Here is a 22,471-nt window from a genome sequence, read left to right as displayed (position 1 = left end):
TTCGCAGCCTCCAGCTGTCAGTCCAAGACTAGCCACGATTTCCACCAGGCAGAAGCAAGGAACTCTGGGTAGGGGTGAATGCAAGACCTTCAAAGCTGCAGAGACGGCAATATTCAAACCCAAGTGCAATACAGGTAAGTCTAGTATTAGCTTGACAATGCTTTTGCTGTGAAGCTAAGCCTGTGATAACATCGAGGGAATTTTGAGAAAGATTTCTTACAGTTGTTTCATTAGGGGAAAGCTGAACAGTTAATGTTTTTAATGGTAACTTAACATTGACAGTAAGTCACAGTCAACACTCTCATAATATTTATGTAATGGCATTGGCAGGGATAAGAAAATGTGAATTTGAAAAATCCTGCCGTTGGATATTTTACACTACAACAACAGCCTTGCTAAACATTTTCCTGTGTTAAACTTGCATTGCGCTGCTCCAATTAGACATATGGCTCTCTGATTTGACTGTAGTAAAGCAGTCTCTCCTTGAGAGGGGGACATTAAGCAGTTCCTCTAATAGACCATGTGTCTACCTCCTGATTAGCTTCAGCTTTCTGCACTGGAACAGTGTTGGATACAGATGTAACCTCCAGACTCTTCACTTAGGATGAACAATCAACAGCCTCTTCTCTATTGATCGTCATAGACATATGAGCCCTGGGGAAGGAAGCTGAATCTTCTTATTATAGTGAGGGATCTTCATAAGGGGGAAAAGCAGAGGCAGGAAAGGGGGTTTTGAGCTCACCAGTATTGTTAAATTGAAAAAAAGTTTAAAATGAGCACCCTCTGTAAAAGAGATCAGAAAAGTGCTCATGCTCTGACTAAAGAGACTCTCTGTTGGTTTGCATTTTTCTGCTTTAACACATATATATTCATCAGAATGGGCATGTGCAGTAGCAGATGAGAAATACAAAAGATGTCAGTGTTAATTTTTTACATGAAACTTGACTCAGGCTATGTTGTGTTTGTATGCCTTTAATTGTGCATTCTAAACTTTCACTAGTTTTAATCGACGACATATACAAGACATGTTTATTAGTGTTCATATGGCCTGCTTGGTAGCTTTGTGGACATTTTATATTTGCCTGTGTTTGTATATAACCAATACAACTTTGAGCTCCGTGTGTAGTGTCCTAATAAAAAGTTTGTGGGCCTCTGATGGTTATTTGTGTTTATGCTTTCAGGCAGTCACAGAGTACAAGCAGCAGGAGGGCCATTCCTTGGAACTGCCTCATCTGCGAGTCTTAAGCCCCAACTGAATAGATGCCAAACTCCTCAGACTCCCACCCGCTCCTCTCTTATGGGTCCGTCGCCTACTCCCACTTCTAGACTACCACGCAAAACCCTGGGGCCATCCAGAAGCCTTGCTGAAAACAGTGTTCACACTGAGCTGAGTGAAGGGGCTGGGAGTACACACAGTGAGCCCAATAAAGATTTATGTTGCTTTTAGAAATAGGATGTTCTGTCTCATAAGGCTGTTAAATGAAGGTATAGATTTAGTTTTATACAGACAGTTTTCCAGGGTCAGGTCATGGTGGTGTTTGTGCTTTATAGGGCACGGTCACACTGGCCATCCGTACCGTGCCCAAGCACGCTTCAACGCTGAAGTCCAGTTCGTTTGACCAGTGTGACCGCTCCGTATCGTGCTCAGGCACGGTACACTTCCTTGGCTTTGGCACACTTCGGAGAGGTGTGCTTCGGCACGGTACACTTCATGCACGAGCACAAGCACGCGGGTACACAACGCTGACAGCCTTCATTAAGGAGAAATCCAGAGTTTCATGGCTGTATCTGACTAAAATGACACAATATAAGACACAAAGTAGCTGTCATGCTCTGTGTTGATCTCCGATGTGCGGGCGTCTGTGCGGACTCACGCGTGGACTCGGCCGCGTCTATTTTATTTTTAAATTTATTTATGGCTGTCTCTGATTAAAATGGCTTAAAATAAGCTGTAAAGTCAGTAAAGTATCTGTCATGTTCTGTGTTGTTCTCTGATGTGCGGCTGCGGACTCGACTGCGCGTCTCTTTCTCTCTCTCTCGTCCGCCTGTTTGTAAACTGAGCACGCTTCATAATAACATAAAGTGTGCATGTGTTGTATTAAGACATTATGTACAAGAGGTAATCGTGCTTAGGCACGGATAGTCCTGTGTAGTGTGACCGCCGGCCAGCGGGGGAATGGCGCTGCGTGGGGGCAATCGTGCTTGGGTACAGCACGGTACGGATGGCCAGTGTGACCGCGCCCTTAAGGACACATCTGGGCATAAAGGGGAGGGGCTACTGTGACCCAATTCAGGGATAGGTTCAGATGTTAGAGCGCGGTCACACTGACAATGCTGTCCCGTACCATCCTTAAGCACAATTGCCCCCCACCCCCTTCCCCATTACCCCTCTGGCCTTGTTATGAAGCATGCTCAGGTTACAAGTAGGTGGATTCAAGAAAAAAATGTAAAAAAGGGACGCGCAGTCATGTCCGCATCTGCACATCGGAGAGCAACACAGAGAGCATGTCAGCTACCTTACTGACTTTGAGGCTTATTTTAAGTCATTAAACAGATACAGCCATAAATACATTTAAAAAAAAGTCATTTTAGTCAGATACAGACAGAACACTCCAGATTTCTCCATAATAAAGGCTGTAAACGTTGTTTACCCGTGTGCATGAACTGTACCGTGCTGAACCACACCTATCCGAGGCGTGCCTGGGCCAAGGAAGTGTACCGTGCTCGAGCACTGGTCAAATGAACTGGACTTCAGGGGTGAAGCGTGCTTAGGCATGGTACGGGTTGCCAGTGTGTAATCTCCAAAAGAAAAATCTTTGTTTGATTTAATACTTCCACATCTGTCAAGCTCCATGGAGCTGAGCGTCTTAAAAACAAAGTGAGATTTTTCTCTTTCTTTTTTGAAGCTATTTAAGAAACAGAATATAATTCTAACCTATCAAAAATCTTTATGAATGAGATTAAATCCAGTCAAGTTTCAGAAAATCAACCTGTTTTGCTGGTGCGTCTTGAATGGTTCCAGTGTGATCTTTGTAGCGGTGTTTTGCTGGTTTTTCTTTTAGTGTTTTATTAAAAAAATGAGAACTGTCAGAAGATGGGCTATTCTCCACCCAGCATAATCATCAAAGGCCTGCAGGTCAATGATTGGCTAATAAGACATATTTTTCAATCTGGGGACTCCCCCCCCCCCCCCCCCCCCCGCCTTGTGTGGTTGTTATGGCAACAGATTATATTCCACTCTAGTTCACACACAGTGTTGCCTGGAGGAATATGAGCAGACATACACCGCAGCTGATGCTGTCTGAGGTGCAGACGAGGAGCCGGTTTCTCTTTGTCCATTTTTTAAAATAAAAACAAATGGCTGGTTACACAGGACTTAGAAGTTGCACTTGGACTGAATTCCCTTCTCGTTTTTTCAACAACTCCTCTTTAATTGCACAGAGCAGTGCAGCGTCAAACTGTGATGTCACGCTGTTGACATGTCTGCTCATTGGATCCTATCGGTTTTGTATCATCCCTTTGATAGCTGTTTTTAATGGAAAACATAAAAAGCTTTGGAGAAGTAAGTGAGACTGGACTTCTATTTGTTGATTAACAGTTTGTTAAACTATGATCATATTTTTATATCGTTTTACATGCTATTTGTTTTTCCTCTGCATGTGCAATATTTATATTTATTTATATTCTGTTATCTGGCAAGACACTTTTTTATACTCCCTCATGTAAATACTTCTACACATACAGTACATTGCCCATCTTACCTGAACGAGAGTTGTTGTTGTTTTTATCTGTGGATGACTGGATATGTGTGCACTTTAAGGTGAAGCTTTATCATTTTGTTGTACTATTGTATAATGACAAAATGATTCTAATCTACAAATTCATATCATCATAGTCTTTATGCATTTGCTTCTGCATTTGTTACATCTTGTTGTTGTTTCCATAACGGTCAGATTTACACTTTTTTATTTGATTAATTTTCTTTTACCTTTATTTTATTTGGTTTCATAATAAAATTAATAATGTTTACCTTATTACCTTCATGGTGTTGTTACATTAAAAAGCTCTGTTCACTTAACTTTAATAAATCAACTTGGCTATTTTATAAAACCCCGGTGACGTCCAACTACACGTTATAAGTTTCAATATAACAGCAGTAATGTATTGATAGTTGAGAGGTATTCAAATGCCTTTTAAATAACCAGCATTTATATGTTCAACAGTTTTCGGAGGAGCTGCACATAAACAGACACCATTCAGAACTGCCGTGCTGAAAGCAAAACTCATCACAAGCCCTGGGAAAAACTCAAGAACAGGTCAGTTTACATTTCTGTTTGAGCTATTGAGCTTTACCTTGATCTGATTTCAACACTTTTCTGATCATCTCTTTTAAAGTATTTGAAAGAGACCATGTTGATTTATACAACTTGTGTTAAGTCTTCACACTATGATTTTACATTGTGTAATAAATCTTCACTTTGATTAAAACAAAATGTGCCTGATTGATCTACTTTAGGTGAAAGTGATCAAACCCTCCTGAAACAGTCATTTTCAAACAGTAGCTTGTGTTTCTTCATAATCTCGTTAATATTGTATGGTAACTACATTTGACAGGCTCTCTCTGATCTTGATTAAGTTAAGATAATGATGTGTTTGTTCTTTTAGAGGATTGGTGTATTTGGTCACACCTCCTGGCCTGGTTGTAACATATAAAGCTGTCTGAAGTTGTGGTCAGTCAGTTGGCTGTTTCTCCGCTTCATCATGGGTCAGATTAACTCGTGCCTTGTGCCTCATCTTGATTTGTCGTTTACAGCTTTGGCCACAGCATGCAAATCTGCCGCTCCAACAAACAAAGGACAAACCGTCTGTCCATTTAAAAGAACTGTTTCTGCAAGACTTCGTCTGACTTCAAGTGGACCTCGTAAGTGCTCATTCTCTCTTTGTTTTAATGACCAAACTATCAAATTGTATCCATTATGTGTCTCTCCTTTGTTTTTACTGAATGCTGTGAACACATTTAAGCCTCCTCTTTGTTAACACATTCAGCCTTCTTAAAATGGTGTGTTGTCTTAATAGAGACAACAGACATATTACCAGTGGTGTAGTGGTGCCTTAAGAAGTGGGTACACTCTTATTTTTCTCCTAAAATGTCCCATCCAGCAGAGGATAAATGGCCTCTGTTGTAAAAAGTGACTACTCTTGCATGTTAAGTGTGTACTTGCCGATTACAGACAGAGAAGGGAGGGTCATCCTTTCACCATCTTTGGAAAAATTGCAGCATCCTACTGAATATTGTCAATCAATGGTGTGAATCAGAGGAGATTTAGAAGTGGGTATACTGAAATATAAATGGTTATATTCCATATACCATGTACTACACAACTGCATATTACCATTTTCAGAATCTTTTCCTTACATGAACATTGTTCTGTGCCACCTTCTCCCTCATGTTCAAGCATCAATTTAACTTAATATAAACTGAAAATACTCTAATTTTCAGCCAATTGTATTGGCGAAGTGATGCCTTGATTCCCTGATTCAACTGAGGCACTTGGGGCAGCTGTGGCTCAGTGGTAGAGGCAGTCATCTCACAACCAGAAGGTTAGCGATGCTTTGCATGGTCATAAGACTGGAAAAGCACTATACAGTCCATTTACCTTTAACTTCAGTATTGTGCTAGTTTTATTTTTTTTCATTTGCTTCTGTTTCCTGTAAACATAACGTCACCAAAGCCAGTAGATGTGCTCTCTTTTCAGAATCAGAATCAAAATGTTTTTTTTATTGCCAAGTACATTTCCACATTCAAGGAATTTGACTTGGTGTTTTGGTGCAAAAACAGTTAACAAAGGAAATAAGGCAAAAATAGCAAGATCTTAAATAAAATATAAGAAGCAATTACTTATATTTATAATAGAGTAAAAAAACACAAATGTACAAAAGGTGCAGTATTCAAAGTCAATTTTTTAAATTATTTTTATATTGGTCTTTTCACTGTGTCGCTCTCACATTATGCTTGATGTATATTTTTGTTTCCTTCTCTGTTGTTACAGTCTGGTCCAGCTTTTAGTTTTGCATAAAATATATGTAAAACATGCTGCATTATAAAACCTGCTGAACTTAGTCAGCACAGTGAGGGGGTTTGGCTTTGTTTCTCATCAGAGCTGAAGACACATTTTCATGATGAGCTGTGCCAGCCAAGCTGTGTACAGCTCAGCCTGTCAGACAAAACCATGCCAACCAAGTCTCAGGTCTCATGTCATCCTTCTGCTGGTGACACAGGAAGAGAGAGTTACTGAGCTACGAGTGGGGGGTGAGATTAAATTCTCATTGGCTGCAGTTGTGCTGTTTGCTCCTCCCACTCTTTTCTGTCCCGCCCCACCCCCCCTGCTCTCTTCCGAGCATCCTGGCTCTGCAACAGCACCACCATCACCATGCTTGGAGATGCAGCTCTGCTGTGAGAGATTGATGTGTTTGGTGAATAGCTGAATCCTGGCTTTACCAAGAGGATTAAGGGATTTTTTTCCCCTGCCTCTATCACATTATTGGGCCACAAGCTACTGGACATCCTTTAACCCCTCTGCATCGTCCAGTCCTCACAGCTTGGATTTTGAGTGGGAGACCTGCCATGCTGAACTGCGTGTATTCACTTTTTCCAAAGCTGTTCCTGTTGTGTAACTCCTACTATTGGTTTTTGCTGATTTATTTTTCTCTGCCTGTCTGAGCTTTTGGAACCTGAGATATGATACAATAAAGGGCACCATGGCATGTGGTTCATAACCAAGCTGCTCCATCTGGTGACTTTTTCTACGTTATTATTGCCTTAAAATCCTGGCCGTCTCGCTTTGTGTTTGAGAGATGTTATGGTCTCCGAAGCTTTCACTGTCCAACATCCACGTGCGCCTGACAGCCAAGGGTTTACTCCGAAACATACAGCTGCTGTCAGGATGCAGGAAGAGCACTGTGGTTTTCCAAGCAGGTCTGTTTGTTTCACTGATTACATGTTCTGCAGACATTTTTGTTTTTTTTAAAAGGGGGGCGGGCTTGTTGATCTAGTTGATCTATAATATTTTAACCAAACCATTTTGTGTTTGCTTCATGCTAAGTCCTGTGCAGTTTGCTGTTTCTGAATCTATTTTTAGCAAGGCTATTTGCTAGTTGCAAAACATGAGGTTCATCTTTCATTTACCTACCTTGGTCACCAAAATATGTGACCCTGTGCAGAAGTATACTAGGATACAAATCCTGGATTTAGAGACAGTTTCATTTCAAAGTCAATCTGTACGTCTCTTTTGAAATTAAATGTCAGGAGGGTCTTTATTAATTTTGTGGCTAACTCATATGACTGTTTGTCAAATTGTTATTTTCTTTCTCTCCTCCGCACTGATACTGTGCTCCTGTTTCACCCTGAGATATAGCAAGGTTATTTTGGTACTTGGTCTCGAGTTTGAACTGTGTTGTGGTTGTTGAAAAGGATTGTGGGAAACAAACTAGCTCCCTTTGGTTCCTGTTTTTTTTTAATAATTATTTTACTGAGTTATGTCCAAATATGGTAACTTAGCTTCCTGGTCCCAAAGGCTTTATAAAAACGTATTTATTTGTTTCTGTATTTGAGTCCAGGGTATTGTGTCATCTGTGTCGGTCGAGCACTAAAACAAGTGTGTGATTGTGAGGGCCGTCATCATTCATCAGACTTTGTGCTACAGTGATATCTCCCCTCAGAGCAGAGCATTCTGCTGTAGGCTCACTAAATCATCCAGTATTTCATATAGAACTTTGTTTTTTAGCCTGAGAGGAAAGTATGAACTAAAGGGCAGCATGTGTCATAAACTCTCTGTTTGGATATTTACATGAAAATAGCTGCAGGTCCTTTAATGTCATGAATCATCTGTCAGATGCAGAAAGCTTACAGGCTTACATCGTGACTAAATTAATTTAAGGATAAAGTTACTAATGTATCGCTGCTGCAAATACGTCATTGTTTTTTGCCTTTAAAACTTTTTTTATATAAATGAATTCACTATTGAATCTCTGTTTTTTTTTTTTTTTGCCAGCTTCTCATATTTTCCTCAGAGGTTTAGACGTATGTTTTTTTTTTTTTACCCAGCAAAAAATCTGTTACATAAGGTTCCTCCACTGGTCCTGAAAACAACTAATATGTAATAGCAGGGGGCAGATTAGGGAACTTTCCTGTCTTCCTCTATTAGAGTAAAAGATAGATGACCTTCGAGAACATGGCTTTGATCCCACTGTGTATTTATTAGTTGTGAAAGAGGCCAAGCAATTAGTTAAGAGATATAACTATTAAGAGCAATAACTTCATTTTAATTTAATTGAAGAAAAACATTTAAACAGGAAATAAATGAATGAATATATTGAAAGTTTTTCCTCACAGTGATAAGAGACAATAATAATATTAACTTACATCTTCTTATTTTTACTGACATGTTGGTTACACAGTTACATTTCAACGATGAGATGGGAACTTAAAGTAACTGAGGTCTGTCAGTGAGCTGAGCTGTACTCTGGATGCAGGCATTGCACGTTTGTGTCGTACATGTTTTCTGTGATGACACACAAGATGGTTTCTCTTTGTGTTCTTTGCCCAGCCAGCAGAGGGCGTCCCCGTTTAAAGAGAAACCTTTGATAGTAAGCAGTCGGCATCGCCCCACTAATTGAAAGCTGAGTAGCACAGATGTTTCTGTTTTGATATTGCCCATGCTCTAATGGAGCCTGATCCTAAAGAAAAGAAAATCTTCACAAATATCACTTAAGCAGACTGATTCCATCCACCCAGATGTAGTATTATATTAATACGTTTTACTCTGGCTGTTAAACACAGACATGCATTTAAGAAACTAGTTTTAAGGTGAACTGTTATCAAGTCAGCAGATGATCCAGCAAAACTGTATTAATATTAAATTGAGCTCTTTTTTTTTTCTACCAAGTTCTCTATTGCTTTTCACTTCCTCAACACAAGTTTTGTTCTCTTTAGGATGGACAGGATTTGAACTCAGTGTTTCCTCGATTGGCCAGGCCTGCCTGGACTATTATTCTCTGTAATATTTTGTTGCCTCAATCAGAGAGCTGTCCACTCTGTTGCTTCAGTATCAGCTGTTCAGTTGGACAAAAAACATTAATTTCTGTTAGGTTGATACACCCTCTTCTCAGTCAATAGCAGCTGCAGGTCTTTATTTTTAAAGGTATCCAGGTCTTTTCTGTACCCCACAGCTGTACGCTCAAGTTACTCTTGAATGTTACAATGTTCTTAAATGATGCCCTGCAAAGTGCATCTAAATTTAACTTTGAATATGCTCCAGGTTTTATGGTTCGGAAAGGTCATGATCATAAATACTGCATTGGCCAAGCTTACTCTACATAGCTTTAAGAGTGTAAGAAATACAGTCATTTCAAAGTAGATTTAGATATATATCTATATTTTTCTTTTTAATCTTAATTTGCTCAGGCAGCTGTCATCTGAAACATCCGACAGAGCTCAGTGAGTGTTCCCACAAGCCACTGGTGGAACAGTATAGTTCGTCCACTCACTGGTATCCTCGATATGTCACAGGTCACTCTCTCTGCTGTGTAGAAAAACAGTTCTCTGGGAAACGATTATCAAGCATATATTCTGTTTCAAAGAGAAGTCTCTCTTTTTCCCCTGTTCCCCACTTTCAGTGATAAACTAACGTTCTTACATTCAGGTCTTTGTTATGTGTTTTAGCAGAGTAAACAAAGTGCTCTTTATTAGTAGGATTGATGATAGTTATTGTGTGCTGGTGATGTATTTATAAAGCTGATGTAAATCAAAACTACAGTAGCACAGACTTGCTAGTTGTCCTCAGTGACCAGTGTCTGCAGAGCAGTAGATTAAATTAGGATATGGAAAACTAATTGTATCCAGAGGACCAATTTCTATGTCCAGGCCGCCGGAGGAGCAGCACTGGGAATCATCAGACTGGCTGATTGGACAGAACAGATTTATCAAGGGCATTGGAGTTTAATGCATCTGTAACCCTGACAGGATTGTGTAGTGTAGATGCTGCAGCCGTTCTGGAGGGGGGCATGATGATGATCAGCGTTGTAACAACACTCAACACTTGTTCTCTTACAGTGGACAAGAGCAAACCCAAGACCAACCCCCGCCCACATCCACCTCCACAGCAAACATCCCAACCTAACCAGAGTAATGGTCCTCCGGATGTGGTACCAGCGAGTGTGGCTGAGGACGGCTCAAAGGACCAGAGGACCCAGCGGCTCACAGCGCTCCTGGCAGCTAGTGACCGTAGATTTGAGGCAATCACCATCGTCTTGCAGCAAACTTTGTCTGAGGTAAGGCCTGGTGCGAGTTCTTTTTTAAATGTTTGTGTTGAAGAACATTAACTGTTTTTATTTGATCATTTCCCATGTGAGGGGATTTAAAAATGGGAAATAATGTAATAAAATATAAAAGTAGCGCAGTAATCCTGGCATTTCTAAAGATAGTTGGCCTGGCTCGGTTGGTAAATGTTGCAGTTTAATAACCTTAATAATTGATGCAGTTTTCAAAATCAAATCACAAAAGTGGAAATAATGTTAGTATTAGTTCATCATGAAGCGCTCTCTGTACTTCATCGTGTTTTCAAAATCTGTGATGAAACATTATTTCCTGTTTGCTTTTACTTCAAGCTAAAGGAGCCAGGTACTTGTAGTCATGGAAACACTGTACCAGCCGAGCTTAATTTACCAAAGTGAAAAAAATGATACCATGTTTTTTTTTTACTCAAATTAAAATATCCGTTGTGACCAACTGGTTGAAATAGTGATGTGATTATATCTATAAGTGTTACAACATGAACTCCTGTGTTGATAGACGGCAAACCAAGACATTTTTATTTACAGTATTTAAAACTACCACAAGGTGAGAGATGTGAGGGTATGAGGAGCAGCACACACAGACATATTATAAGACATGTTGGCTCATTTAAGAGTTTTTATTGCACTTTGATTGAAATGTTTTAGAATAAATTTCATTTCTTGGGACTTCTACCTTAAAGCTCACTTCTTTCACTTGTGATGACATTTAACTTCTGTACATTCGTTGGTTATTTGGGTAGGCAAGAATGACCCGCCCACCCAATAAAATGTTTAAGCTTGCTGTTTGTTTTGGATGTGTTTTAATAGCAGTGCCATGTGATTGGCTGCTTGAAACAAGATGTCCCAGGGGATTATTCTTCCCACCGTGCAGTACAAACAAGCTTATCCTACCAGCTACCATCCGCCTGACCCCAACCATCATTCTCCCATACAGCACTTGTCAAAGCAAAAATTAGAAAGTGGTGCTTGGACTCTATTACATAAACCTAAATGACAAGCACTGCAGTGAACGTTGACAAAAGGATGACATAATTGTAGAAAGTAAAGATGCATAATGCTGGTGCTAATGGGGATCCTAATAACAAAAAGAAAAAAGATGTATCAGCCTAGAGAGGAATGAAGATGGTCTGTTGGCCTGTCTGAGAGAATGAATCGTCACAATGAAAATGAAGTCCTTCTGATTAACTTTGTAAGTTTCCTCTTGAAATATTTCACAAGATTCGTGAAACATGTGCAATGCACCTTTCCAATATAAAGTCATTTCAGACATTAGATATGTAGTTTCTCTGAATTAATATATAAAGTGTCTCTTAATACTACTCAATATTTTACACCTCCAGATGACATGCATCAGGTATCTGTCACTGCTGAGGTGTCTCTGTATTTCTGTATTAGATTATGTTCTTTTGATAAAAAGAAAACCGTACTTATCAAATACTGGATCCTGTGTTTAAGTGCTGTTTTATTAAAGACAGTGAAGATGAATCTGAGGTTCAGACTTCTGATCTTGTCCTTCACTTTCATTACTGTCGGGATAATAAATCCTGTTCTCTTCACTATGTGTCGAACATGAGTTGCATCTTACCCAAGAACAAAAGAGTAGAGGCAATAATATGATATACATGTTCTAAATATTCCTTACTTGATGCTTGTTTATGAGTTTCATGTTATTGTATAATCAGTTGTCTCAGAGATAAAAGAGGCAGGCAGCATGCCGTCTGAGAATTTTCCTCTGGAGGCTGCTGGGAACTGTTCATCATTTAATGACTCTGCTGGACCTAATGTTAAAACAAATGAAAAAAAAAGAATAATTTATTTTTTACACACAGTATAGTGTCTTGCTCTCTGAAAAGACTTCTTCTTGCAAAAAGATTTAAAAAGGGCAACAGAAATATCTAAAATCTATTCAAAATGAACGATAGAGAAAGGACCAACCTTAAAAACTCTTAACTGTTGTTTTTGAAAATGAAATGAGGATATAATTCTCCAACTCAGAACATCTCTGACTGGAACGTGCAGCTGAAAATCAAGAGGTTGATGAGAATTTAGCACACGTGTGAAAATGATTTTGTACTTGAGGTGTATAGAAATAATCATATCAGAATAGAAAAGTAAAGCATCTTTTTCTCTGTCATACTTTTTGAGTCATTTGCATTCATTTCCTTCAGCCTAGATTACAGACACTTCCTTCACTCCTGCCTCAGTCTGGAGTCGCACACCAGACACACATCCCTTGAGGCGGTGCTCTGGGTTGCTGCATTTGTGACAAAGTTCACTTCAGTCCAGTTGAAGCCTTTTGTGAGAACAGATTAGACGGCCAGTTCTGACTTAATTTTTAAGAATATTTGAGAGATCTTTGATTAATGATGTATGAAGACAGTCATACAAAACAAGGCTTGAGATAGATTAGTTTTCAGTGTATTAGATGGTAAATCCCTTTGTAGTTTGACAGCTGGTATTTGAGACACACTTTGTGATCTCCAGTCACTGACTCATATCCCTCTGTTTTAGTGTTCCCTCTGTTGTGAAACTGATGACATCAACAAGACATAAAAACACAAAATGTTTGTTCCTCTTTGATTAAAAAACCGCAGTCTCTGCCTCTCTGGCTCAACTCTAAAGACAGCATGTTGTAATGCTGTCCACCCTTCACCAGCTGACACTAAAGAATCTCAAACAATCCCAACTTTCATTTTATATAGAAGCACAGTTCTCTTAGATACTCAAAGATTTATGTATCAAGTGTATTAGCTGACATTGTTGTACATTGTGAACAGTGGAATTTGGTGGCCACTCAACAGCCCCAGAATAGGAGGAAGGTCCTTACCATCCCAGTGTGAAAAATGTCCCAGCTGTTGACTTGATAGGGTTATGACCAGCAGCAGCACGGAGCACTGTTTATCTGCTTGGATAGAGTGAGCTGGTTCTGGTTTGACTACGTTCTCTCAAAGACAAACAATGTGACACCACACAAGTTTCATTTTAGAATATAAAAACAAATAACCACAAAATGATTACACAAGAAAGATTCATAAAATTGTTTCTCCATCTTCTCTCTGATATTCTTAATGTTTCCAGGAAATGGTAACTTGACCTGAAGCAATTAGTCATTGATCTTAGTCAACCATGAAGTGTTATTCTACACCTGACATGGTATCATATTGATGTTCACTGGGGACATGACTACTCCTTGCACCCAGCTAGATGTCCCTAGCATCGGCTGAGAAAATGGACTTTATATTAAAATGTGTCCAATCAAACACGGAGGACTAAATGTAGTTTTTGAATAAAACAAAATGAAACATCATAAATTATAAATCAGCTGTGACTCAGGAGGTAGATTGGGTTGTCCACATCAGAAGATAAGATATTTAATACCTGACTCCTCCAGTCCACATGTCTAAGAGTCCATTGGATTTCATCTTTATGGAACCTGAAATTGCTCTCAAAGTCCTACAGGAGGTGAATGAAGTTTATATGGCAGCTTAGGAGGACATTTTTTTCAGTACAGGACTCCAGACTCTGAGATTTTTGCTTCAGAATACCCACATTTTGGTCAACATATTTCTTCATTTGTCAAAAAGTGACATCATTTCCTTTAACCATACATTGACTGTAAAGCCGTATGTGCTCACAGAGGTCGGAAATGTGATCTGTCTCAGCATTATTTCATTCTGTAATGGAGGGATGGTACCCATGAATCCTGTAGCCACACAGCACACTGTGAGGTAATAATGATGTTGAGGGCTGAGGGGATGATTTAATGTAGGTTTGGATGAGTGGTGGGGGATGGTGGTAATGAAGCCTCCCATGTTTCCCCAGGGAAGGTCACTGCAAAGCACAAGTCCTGCACCATCAGCCTGATGTCACACGGCTCTGCACAATTTATCTGTTTTCTCCACTACGGCTTTCTTAAAGTGACCTCGCCTCACTGGTGAGGAGGCTGCTCTCATGCACACTGCAGCCTGCCCCTTTTGGGCTTTTTTTTAGGTGTAATACGGTAATGGGCTCTGCAGCCACTCAGCACAGCAAGTGAAGCGGCTTTTTCAGTCTCTGCCCCAGATGTAGTCAGAGCAGTCTGGGAGAGGAGGTGTGTGGTGGTGGTGTGTCCACCTGGACCACTGTTTGTCCTGGAGGCCTGGGTCCCCATAACAGGAGGGGGAGACTCCAGTACACAAGCCTCAGGCTGAGGCTGGATCATGGGCTGTTCTGGCAGCAAAGCGTGCCTTAGTGCTCCCTGCACTGCAGCGAGGGTAATTGGCTTCTTCATGATTCTACTCTGCAGTAAGGAACAGATTCAGATTTGGTCTTTGTAAACAAGGAGAGGACTTAATTTGCTTCTGTTAGATTATCAGTGAGTTAATGTCTGACTTGTGTTTTCTAAGCCACTTTATCTCTGACTCATGATTAAATTATTCAGACTGTTTGTGGTTGTTTCTGTGAAGCAGTATATTAGAGAACAGTAAAGGGGTGAAATGCTTTTTGATTATAATTGCGTCAGTTTGAAGTTTGGAGGAGCTCTGCCGCTGCAGCACAGCCTCTCTCCACTGCAAGGCTGAGTCAGAAGGAGAAGTAAAGGAATTAGTCTGACACAAGGCATGTGCTAAGACTGAAAACATGAGTTGAGTGTCAAGTTTTCCTAATCCCTTGCTCCCTTACTTGTTGATGTGTCCTTGTTGTAATCTGCTGCAATGCTGTAAATGTACTAACAGTCAATTTAAAAGACTGTATTCATTAGACTGTTATATCTCAGGGTGTTGCATTGATGTCACCTCTGCTCTCGTAGTGAATCCTTTCAAATACAAAATGTGGCAATAGTTTATTTATGATCGTGACTGAGCTTATTTAGTCCGTTTGTCAAATCATAAACATTAGTGACATCATCATGAGCAAGTGCGTGACTGTTTACATTTTGTTTTTTTTCCTCTGCAGCGTGAAGAAGCCACGAGGCATTGCAGGGAGCTTTCCCAGGAGCTGGTCAACCTCAGAGGAGAGCTGGGTAAGTCTGGTCACCTTGATCTCACAACAGCTGTGTTTAATGCTTATCACTGAATTACACAATCCTGTCCAGGGTCCGCTCTCAATCCCTCTATCTGATGTTGTTTTGGCCTGTTTGTGGTTAGCATGACATGTAGAGAAGTTCAAGTTGGTACAGCTGATGAGGGTTATATGGTTCTCCTTGTGTTTTCAATGGTTCACTTATTTTGTTGCTGTCATTGCGTGCAGTTTTTGTCTTTTGCCTGAGTCATTGGTGCTTTAGTTTTGACAATTGTAGTAATATGATTTAACATTATTGTGCAGTGATGAGAGCACAGCAGACATTGCAAAAATGCCTCTTGACCAAGAGTCCCAACAGATTTGCTAATCAGTGAAATATTTATCTGAAATTAATAATGGGACTGCTCAGTGCTTGGCCTTGAATTTGCTTTGCTGTGATTTGTTTTTTTCTGCTCTGATGAAACTTCAAGTCAGCATTATCTCATGAATCAAATTTGATCATTCCTGTTTGCAGAGGGTGGTCTTGTTTGCTTTTGCCCCCCCCCCCCCCCCCCCCCCCCCCACATAGAATATCCCCCTTTGGGGGTCTTCTCCACATGATAATTGCTTTTGTCCTTCACTGGAAATCAGGAACCTATTTGTCAAGGCGTGTTGCTGAGTAAAGTGGTGTCAGCGTATTCCCCCCTGAGTGGCAGGCTGATCTCTGACCCCACAGAGGAGGGGCTCTCAGTGGAGGAATGCAACACCACCTGAGGCCTCATGAAGGCTTGAGGACAATTACCAATGTTTTATGTCCACTCTAAGTGTGTTCACACATAATAGCCTTGCACAAATGGACTGCTTAAAAACAGGCTCCCACACCAGCGCCTTCACAGCCTCGGGACTTCCACATGACTGCTCTTACATGCTGAGCGCTGTGATATCTGTGCTTAACACATTCTTCACTTCAGTGAGCTTTGAGACCTGCACTGACCTCAGATTGACCTTTTTGTGAAGTAAAATCTGTTTTGATTTCACTTTTAGTTTATTCTCTTACATAGAGTAGAGATAATCCATAGCACCTGTCTCTGTCTGCTACCACACACATTTTCCTCATACTGCAGAAATGTCTTGAGTCACAGCCCAAATTGTGATGCAGCCACACCCAGTTTGTTAACATTCCTCACATAAAATATTACATTAAGGCAGACCTGCACTTTTCAACAGCTGCATATCTGCAACGTTGCCAGCCTCTTGACTGTGAGCCAAATGACAGCTAACTTTAGATTAACTGGGCCCTTCTCCTCTGGATGTGCCAAGAGATGTCTTTGTCGGGTGGATTTGGCCTGGAAAGGCTCACATGACCAGTCTCTGTTACACATGGAGTGCTGGCCTCCGTTTGTTAAACTGTACATGCCAAAGCCTGATAGATAGTCCCTATGTTGGCTTGGCCTCTGTTCCTGGATCTGTTGCTGTTTTTCCAGCCTTGGTAAGGTGAATCTTTACGCTCATGCTCTGCAGAGTTATTCCCCTCATACTGTTGCTCACTGTTCTCCTGCGAAAGTACAGACTCTGGGACTGCATTTAAATCAATACAGCAACAGGAAAACACTGTCTGACACGGTTTGAGACAATTTGACAACATAGAGCTTAAGTTGCCATCCCAACCTAAATAGACTGCAGAGTGAAGTAAATGCAGCATGCTACATGTTGCTCTCATGGCTCCTTTATTTTACCCACAGCACCTTAGGGCCTGGTTTGCTCGAGCGATGAATGGGGAAATTGTTCTTTCCATAGTGCACATCTGGGTTGGGTATTATTTTACGCCCACCGCTGAAGTTAAACACAGTCTGAAGTTTTGAGTAGGAGTTTTTGTATTTGAGGTCAGCCTTTCTAATAAAATCACCTGCTAAACATCAACAGACCATCGGCATCACTTCACATCGCTTAGCAATGCCAGCTGCTGGATATCAACCGTGTTTGTGAACAAGCACTTCAACTGGAGATGGGTTATGGAGCCGGACGCTGTCACACACACCAGAGCTGATAAGAACACTTGATGATGGAAAAAGTTGTGAAATAGTGACTGTTGTTAGCTAGGAAAGGACGGAGAAATCAGCCTAGTTAAAAAAATAATAATTTAAAAAAAACCTGTTGCCTGTGTTAATGATTTCAACATAATGTGAAAGAGTTTAGAGACGTGTTACCATTTCTTCATCTGCCGAGAAATAACTGCAGTGTAGTTGGCATATGAAGTCAAATGCCAGAGGAACTGCTCCTCTCAAGTCAGTTTTTCCATTCCTTTGTGGAGAACATTTAGTGTGACACAGAAAGGTAGAACTTTGTCTAACCAAGGGTCTCACAGGACATATCATTATTTTACCAGCAGTTACTCAACACAGATTTTCCTCTGCCCTATTTTAATGAATATGTCACTGCATTCAGTCCCTGAACATCATGCAGATGTCACTTCATAAAGTAAAAATAATAACTCTTTATTTGACTTCAAGTCTGCTCCGTTCATTCATCTGAACGTCTGGAGAAGGAGAAGGATGAGCTGCGCGTTGCTCTGGAGGACGCACTGCTCAAACTGCAGGAGCAGCACCAGAAGGACCTGGCTGAGCTGGAGCAGAGACTCCAGACCTTCTACCAGGCCGAGTGGGACAAGGTCCACCTCACCTACCAGGAGGAGGCAGACAAGTGCAAGACTCTCATGCAACAGCAGGTTTGTGCCTACAACACCTTTTCAATATGATTGTGTGGCCCTCCTTTGTTAAAATAAAGAAAATGGGACGTCATGGGGCACTGGTGGCGCAGTGGCATGTATGGAGGCTGTAGTCCTCCAAGCGGGCGGCCAAGGTTTCAAATCCCACCTGTGGCTCCTTTCTTGTCATTCCCCACTCTCTCTCGCTCTCTGATTTCCAACTCTATCCACTGTCCTATCTCTCCAATTAAAGGCACAAAAAGTAATAAATATTTTTTTAAAAATAAAGAAAATGAGATGTCTGGTGAAACCCTTTTTCAAATGTCTGTTTTATATTTTTTTTATTATAATTGTCTAACTAATCCTAACTGTTCAAATCTACATTTGATGCAATGTGTAAAACTGTCTTAAGATGAATCATTCTGCAGCTGTAAATAAGTCTGTACTTTGTTCCTTTAAAGATGGGAGAGCTTAAAGCCAATCATGAAACCATTCAGCTGGAACGAGAGAAAAACCATGCAGAAGAGCTTCAGTGTGTAAAAGAGCAGTGTGAGACGTCCCTGCAAGGTGAGAGACCAGCACAATGAAACAACACCACATCTCTGAAGCTGCATTTTTAATTTGGCTTGATGTGATTTAGAGTTGATATTCTACATCAGTTTACAAATGCATGAATGACCAGTGCTACATTCAACATTTTCAGACATATTTCTGATGCTATTACTCCTGTCCACTCCTCAGAGCTTATCAACGTCCACGGCCAGGAGCTGCAGTCTCTGGATAAAACACTGAAAGACGCAGAAGCCGCTTTATCTGTAAGCATGATTTTTATTTCACTTTTTCTTTAAAAATCACAAAACCAAAGAAAAGCATGGCACAGGGATAAGTTGTGTGTGGCTGAACCAGAGTGTAAACGAATGTACTCAGTAACTTTGTTGTGCTTTTACAACCACAGGGGAAGATTAAGGAGCTAACTGTGGAGAACAATGCTCTCATTGAGAAGCTAACTGCAGAGGAAAACAGGAGGAAAAAGCTGGCTGAAAAGTGTCAGGTACTCTTATCTGTGTTCTTATTATAGCTTCTCTCAGAAACATCCCATGACACCAGGGTTTCCTCCTCAGCAGTCTGAAGGGCAATGATTAATAGAAAGATAGATGAGCAACAGAAGCCCTGCTTTCTTCAAAGACATCATGTGAAAGAGTTATCACTTAGATTAAACATTGACTATTCTGTACCGTGCTAAATGATGTTAACAGGAGGGGGGTTAACTGAGCAACATGTCTGTGTGAGGTGTAACTCTGTCCCTCCCCTCATGGGGATTGTAACACCCCACAGTGCAGTTGTACAGTGAGGCTGCCTGTCCTCATCCAGTCAGTGTTCATTCTGCCCGGGCACATGATAAGCTGCTAACCTACACCTTCATATCTGTTATTAACAGTTAGATTGTTAAAACCATAATAATGAATTTATATTCAATATGACTTAAAAAAGCTTTTTCTAAATCTTAGAGTAACATAATAACCTTGATGAGTAAAAAAAAAAAAACTTTATTGGCCTGTTTGAATGCGTAGGCTTTGAACATGACGAGAGGAAAATAACATCAATGAGTTCAATGAATCTTTTGTTACTGCTGCATGGCGCCCTCTGTTGTGTGTTGGAGCTTTGTGGCCACATGACATTTACAAAGCTGGATGACATGATTCTTTTTTTTTAAACTGTCAGAACATCTTGGCTCATCTTGTTTGTCCCTGCAGAAGGACTCCCACACCCTGTATCTGGAACAGGAACTAGAAAGCCTTACAGTGGTGTTGGACATCAAAAACAAGCAGCTTCACCAGCAGGAGAAGAAGCTGATGGAGGTCGACAAACTGGTGAGACACGTGGAAAAGAATTACTGGCCGTCAGAACAAGAAAGGCTACTGATATCAACTGACACGACTCAATCATTCTGTTTGTGTTACTCTGTTCAGAAAGAGAAAAATGTGAAGCTGGATGAGAGCCTGAAAAAGGTCCAGCAGGAGAATGAGGACCTGAAGGCCCGCATGGATAGACATGCTGCACTGTCGAGGTAAGAGCTCACACTGTATGTGGAAACCACACTATAAAGCATCACACCATCAATCCATCTGATCAGGAGGATTTCTGCTTACTGAACTCTCTTACACCTGCGTTCAATTACGCAATACTCCTGTGTGCCAACAGACCTCAGTTATTTTCCAAAACACACATAGGCCACATACTTACACTGTGTGACGTACTGCAGCCCAGTAACATGAAAAAATACGGTGCCTGTCACAGAGGTTTTTTTTTTAAAATTGAAACATATGAAAAGCTATTTTATTAAGTGATATGAATCCCATCTTCATCAGTAAACAATATGTTTGAGACAAAAAGGCTGAGGTAGTAAGACAGCATAATGGTGTTGATCATTTCTGTATTTTACAGGATTTGATAATAAGTTCCCAGATTTTTCTATAATGTATTCCAAATCTTTCTCTGGAAACATAGTTTTCATTTATAGATGCATTAATTTGGATTATTTCTTTAAAGCTCTCTGACATTCATAAACCAGTTGAGTCATTTGATGTAGGTGGGGGCTTCAGTCGACTGATTGAATATCTTCATGTCTGTTATCGTGTCCATGTGAGTTTTTCTCATGTTCCTGTTTTCTGTTTCTGCATTACAGACAGCTGTCGACGGAGCAGGCAGTGCTGCAGGAAACCCTTCAGAAGGAGTCCAAGGTGAACAAGCGCTTGTCGATGGAGAACGAGGAGCTGATATGGAAACTCCATAATGGAGACCTGAGTAGCCCCCGCAAGATGTCCCCCACCTCGTCCTCGCCTTCCCACTCCTTCAGCCTCCAATCTCCTCGCAGCTCCGGCGTGTTCTCCAGCCCTCCTGTCTCTCCCAGATAACGATGGGCCCCTGCTTCCAGCAAGCAGACCCTCTCTTTTGAGTTATCCCCCTGGAATTTAGAGCCATGTTTGTTTCCTTTTAGCATCGCAGCAGCCTGACCTTGGCTCCTTCAGGCTTGGATGAACTCTTGAAACTCTGCATAGTGAGACGCTACAGACTGTAAAAAAAAAAAAAAAATGTTGCACAGAAGCACTTAAAAAGCACGGTGACCTTGTTCTTTGCCTTTAACGTCTCCTACAATGGATGGGGGAAAGGAAATCTCAGGACTTGTATGAAATGATGACACTATTTTTGTTACTTGTTCGTTTTTGCAGAGGCTTGTTTTGACACGCACATAGTACATGCAGTAAAAAATACACAGTCAAATAATATATATCTATATATGTATATGCTGGAGAGAGGACATCACAGCCATGAATACAGATGATTATCTTTCTCCTCCGTTCTATCTTTCTGAAATATGTATGAAATATGGGCTTTTGCACCATTTCTCATATCTATCTGTGCAAAGGGACAGACGAATTGTCCAATTACTCAGCTGCTCGTTACTGCAGCAGCGCCGTGAAAATCCAAATCTGTGTTTGCAATTTTTTGTCAAATGTTAGAATATTTTACATCTGAGTTGGCAATTTGAGCATCATCTGTGGCCTCAAACATGTTTTGTCTTTCAGTTTATTATTTTGCGTTCAACCATGGGACCAATCCAAGTCTTTGTGCATGTGTTTGAGTTTTATCGCCCCTCACTTAACCCTTTCAATGTAGCTTTAAAGTTTGTGTGGAATTGTCCTTATTTGTGTGTTGATCCTATTTTGAAATATGCAATTAATAAAGTCTTGTATTAAACCTTATCATCACGTTTATAATTTTTGACTTGATCACTGCAGATGAAACCCGTATGGCTGACAATGAGAGGACTGCAGTTTTCCCCCATTCCTGGAAAACATGAAGTCAGCTGATATCAGTCCAACATGGAGATGTAAATGAACTCTAAACTGCAAACAGGCATATTCTTATTATTATCCTAAAATATAACAACATGCAACTATCCAGCAAAGTGGAAATTTCAGAAAATTGTTACACTGGACCCAAATAAGTTCTGGGCCTTCAGATGACATTCCACATATGGAGAGTGTTAGGGAGCCTGCCTGGCACACATTTTAAAATCAGATTCTTCTCTTCACAACGAGCTCCAGAGCAAGTGTCTGATGGTGGCTGATCTGTCTTCAGCATTATTACATTTAAATCTATCATTGAGATAACAACGATAACTCTGATGTTTGAGGTGTCCAATGTGTCGGGATCATTTTGTTTCTTATCATTTAAAAACTAAAACTAGCCCACACTCCAGCAGAAAATCTTGTGACATGTAATGAAACTGATTGGGCTTCTTCTTATTTTCTTAACAGATTTTCTCAAAGACGTTTAATAGCTTTTAAGGTCTTGTGACTGTCGATGAAAAAGCCCTGCAGGTCTGCACTCCACGCTTCTCTTTTTGAATTCAGATGGATTGTTTTCATGTTT

General features: G+C 40.5%; 1 protein-coding gene across 3 annotated transcripts; it reads left to right on the top strand.

The window, feature by feature from the left end:
• The first annotated feature begins 11 nt into the window (after positions 1-11).
• Positions 12-21,798, top strand: mtus1a (microtubule associated tumor suppressor 1a). 3 transcript variants are annotated; one of them, XM_061048890.1, is made up of 13 exons: positions 12-138; positions 1,186-1,415; positions 4,224-4,316; positions 4,814-4,921; positions 10,112-10,329; positions 15,286-15,352; positions 17,841-18,055; positions 18,496-18,601; positions 18,776-18,849; positions 18,990-19,085; positions 19,789-19,905; positions 20,005-20,102; positions 20,721-21,798. In XM_061048890.1, exons 2-13 carry the CDS (start codon positions 1,298-1,300, stop codon positions 20,947-20,949), a joined length of 1,539 nt encoding a protein of 512 aa, XP_060904873.1. In that variant the 5' UTR covers positions 12-138; positions 1,186-1,297; the 3' UTR covers positions 20,950-21,798. The 3 variants fall into 3 exon arrangements, with proteins under 3 accessions (XP_060904873.1, XP_060904872.1, XP_060904874.1); XM_061048889.1 differs by lacking the exons at positions 12-138; positions 1,186-1,415; positions 4,224-4,316; positions 4,814-4,921 and adding an exon at positions 6,529-6,976; XM_061048891.1 differs by lacking the exons at positions 12-138; positions 1,186-1,415; positions 4,224-4,316; positions 4,814-4,921; positions 10,112-10,329 and adding an exon at positions 14,409-14,606.
• Positions 21,799-22,471: the final 673 nt, after the last annotated feature.

This window comes from Labrus mixtus, chromosome 10 (genome assembly GCF_963584025.1).
Source record: "Labrus mixtus chromosome 10, fLabMix1.1, whole genome shotgun sequence".
Lineage (NCBI taxonomy): Eukaryota > Metazoa > Chordata > Actinopteri > Labriformes > Labridae > Labrus > Labrus mixtus.
This window is presented reverse-complemented; position numbering and strand designations above follow the sequence as displayed.

Excerpts from the sequence above, each read along its gene's own strand:
- mtus1a (XM_061048890.1), top strand. The coding sequence starts at position 1,298 with ATGGGTCCGTCGCCTACTCCCACTTCTAGACTACCACGCAAAACCCTG. Across the intron at positions 18,602-18,775 it reads GTGTGAGACGTCCCTGCAAG|AGCTTATCAACGTCCACGGC; the intron begins GTGAGAGACCAG and ends TCCACTCCTCAG. Across the intron at positions 18,850-18,989 it reads ACGCAGAAGCCGCTTTATCT|GGGAAGATTAAGGAGCTAAC; the intron begins GTAAGCATGATT and ends TTACAACCACAG.